Consider the following 1,892-nt stretch of genomic DNA (forward strand, 5'->3'; position numbering starts at 1 on the left):
GTTGACAGGAAGTTTTACAGATTGAAGCTTCATTAATATATTTGTCAGCCATTTGGGAGCAGCGGTACTGGCTGTAAAGAACACAATGAATAATTAAGTTGTTACAGTGTTAGAAAACACTATTAAACTATGTATGCATCCAGTGGATAAAAAGCAGCAATGACATTAATTTGGAGTTGTGTTTCTGGCCATATATTGAATGTAAGTCCAGTATTTATCCTTCTTTTGGTCTCCTCCAACTTCTGAGATAAATATCTGGCTCCTTAGCAGCTCAGTGCTGCACATGTTCATAGCACATTAGCGTCATGTTTATGTTTTTGCTTACAAATGGGCCAGAAAACCAAAATGGCGTAGATGCTAAAATCCTCTGTAAAGCTGCAGCATCAGGTCATTTTATCTGTCTTTTACATTACACATCATGTAATCAGTTGTTAATATAAAGATATAAGTCACTGTACTTTCAAACTTTAAAATATGAATTAAGTTACTTATTAATGCAATCAACAATTGAAAATTGATCATTGGTATAAAAAGTATTTCTTGCACTAACTAATAACAGACAGTATGTGATTATTGTGACAGAACAGTATTGGCTTGATTTGATGCAGTTTCATCATCAGTCTCACATGGCAAAATTTTAACATACAAAAAGGCAGGGTATGTCATTGACCCCATTCACTGATACCCTTCAGAACAACATATTTCTTTATTTGTTGAACCTTTTAACATACGATACACAGTATATTCTCATATTCTAAGGTTTGGTGAAATATCTATGCAACATTGGTCCAGCTACATGTCCAGTCATGTTTGTGTCTGTGTGCAGGCTGAGATGGAAATGGAGTCTCTGGTGATGGCACGTAAACAGCTGCTACAGCAGTGGAACAGCAGCCTGGTGGGCATGAGGAGACGAGATGAGGCCTTCAATGCGATGCAGGAGGCTGTGCGGTGAGAATTGGGGCAAGGGAGGGCTGAATATTAAAATGCTACTGATCCACTTTAAATGAGCAAATGCATTTCAAATGTACATGGGACTAACAATGTCCCTGCCGGAGACATGCAGGTTCCCATTCTTTTCAACATATGCAGATATATGTAGAAAATACAACTACATATTTGTAGGACACACAATAATATTAATGACCTGAGATTTAAATGGAAAGGTCACAAATGTCAAAACGAAAGCATGCATTCACGCATTCCTTCCTACTGCACATGTTCCCTCAGTGCGGTCGAGCACCAGGCTATCTTACTGGAAAGAGAGATAGAAGGCTACAAGAAATCCACCACTGAGGAGCAGGAGCAAAATGAGACACTGACTTTGCAGCTGAATTGGTCCCAGATGGATGTAGCCACCTCTAAAAAGCTGATCAGTCAAAAGCTGTCCCAGCAAGAGGCTCTGCAGGCCCACTACAGCACCAACCTCCGCACTCTGAGGGAGACAGAGAGCACCCTTGCCAGGCTCACAAAGGTAACAGAGGGCAAAGGCTTCTGTGTTTGTCCAGAGAGTGTTTGTCACACTGTCCTCCTACCCCCTCTATGTCTCTGTAACTATTTCACACACTGATTGTGCTTTCTGTTTTTACTCATTTCCTTTCCGACATCATTCTAGGAAACCAGTGCCCACCAGGTTGAAGTCAACGATCAGAGGAGGCAGTTGGAGAAAGAAAGTGCTGTGCGTCTGGAGTTGGAGGAAAAGATCATGACCCACATGCAGCAGAAGCTAACACACAACAAGGCTGCTAAGTACTCCCAATGGCTCACCAGCAAGATAGCCACACTCAAGAAAGAAAAGGTGAAGATGCGATTTAGAAGAACAGAAAAAGTCAGAAGTTCTGACAGCAGAGTCCTTCCATATACTCATAAGTAATCATGTGGTCAATATCATCATT

At 41.0% G+C, this 1,892-nt stretch overlaps 1 protein-coding gene across 1 annotated transcript; it reads left to right on the forward strand.

The window, feature by feature from the left end:
• Positions 1-49: 49 nt before the first annotated feature.
• Positions 50-1,795, forward strand: LOC111662918 (coiled-coil domain-containing protein 40-like; the record flags this gene model as incomplete). Its single annotated transcript, XM_023416950.2, has 3 exons — positions 50-948; positions 1,228-1,471; positions 1,613-1,795. Coding segments are annotated over exons 1-3 (600 nt in total), but the record flags the coding sequence as incomplete, so codon positions are not given.
• Between the last annotated feature and the right edge of the window lie 97 nt (positions 1,796-1,892).

The sequence above is a fragment of the Seriola lalandi genome, unplaced genomic scaffold (genome assembly GCF_002814215.2).
Source record: "Seriola lalandi dorsalis isolate HSWRI2012SDOR001 ecotype SW California unplaced genomic scaffold, Sedor1 jcf7180002000768, whole genome shotgun sequence".
NCBI classification, from domain to species: Eukaryota; Metazoa; Chordata; class Actinopteri; order Carangiformes; family Carangidae; genus Seriola; species Seriola lalandi.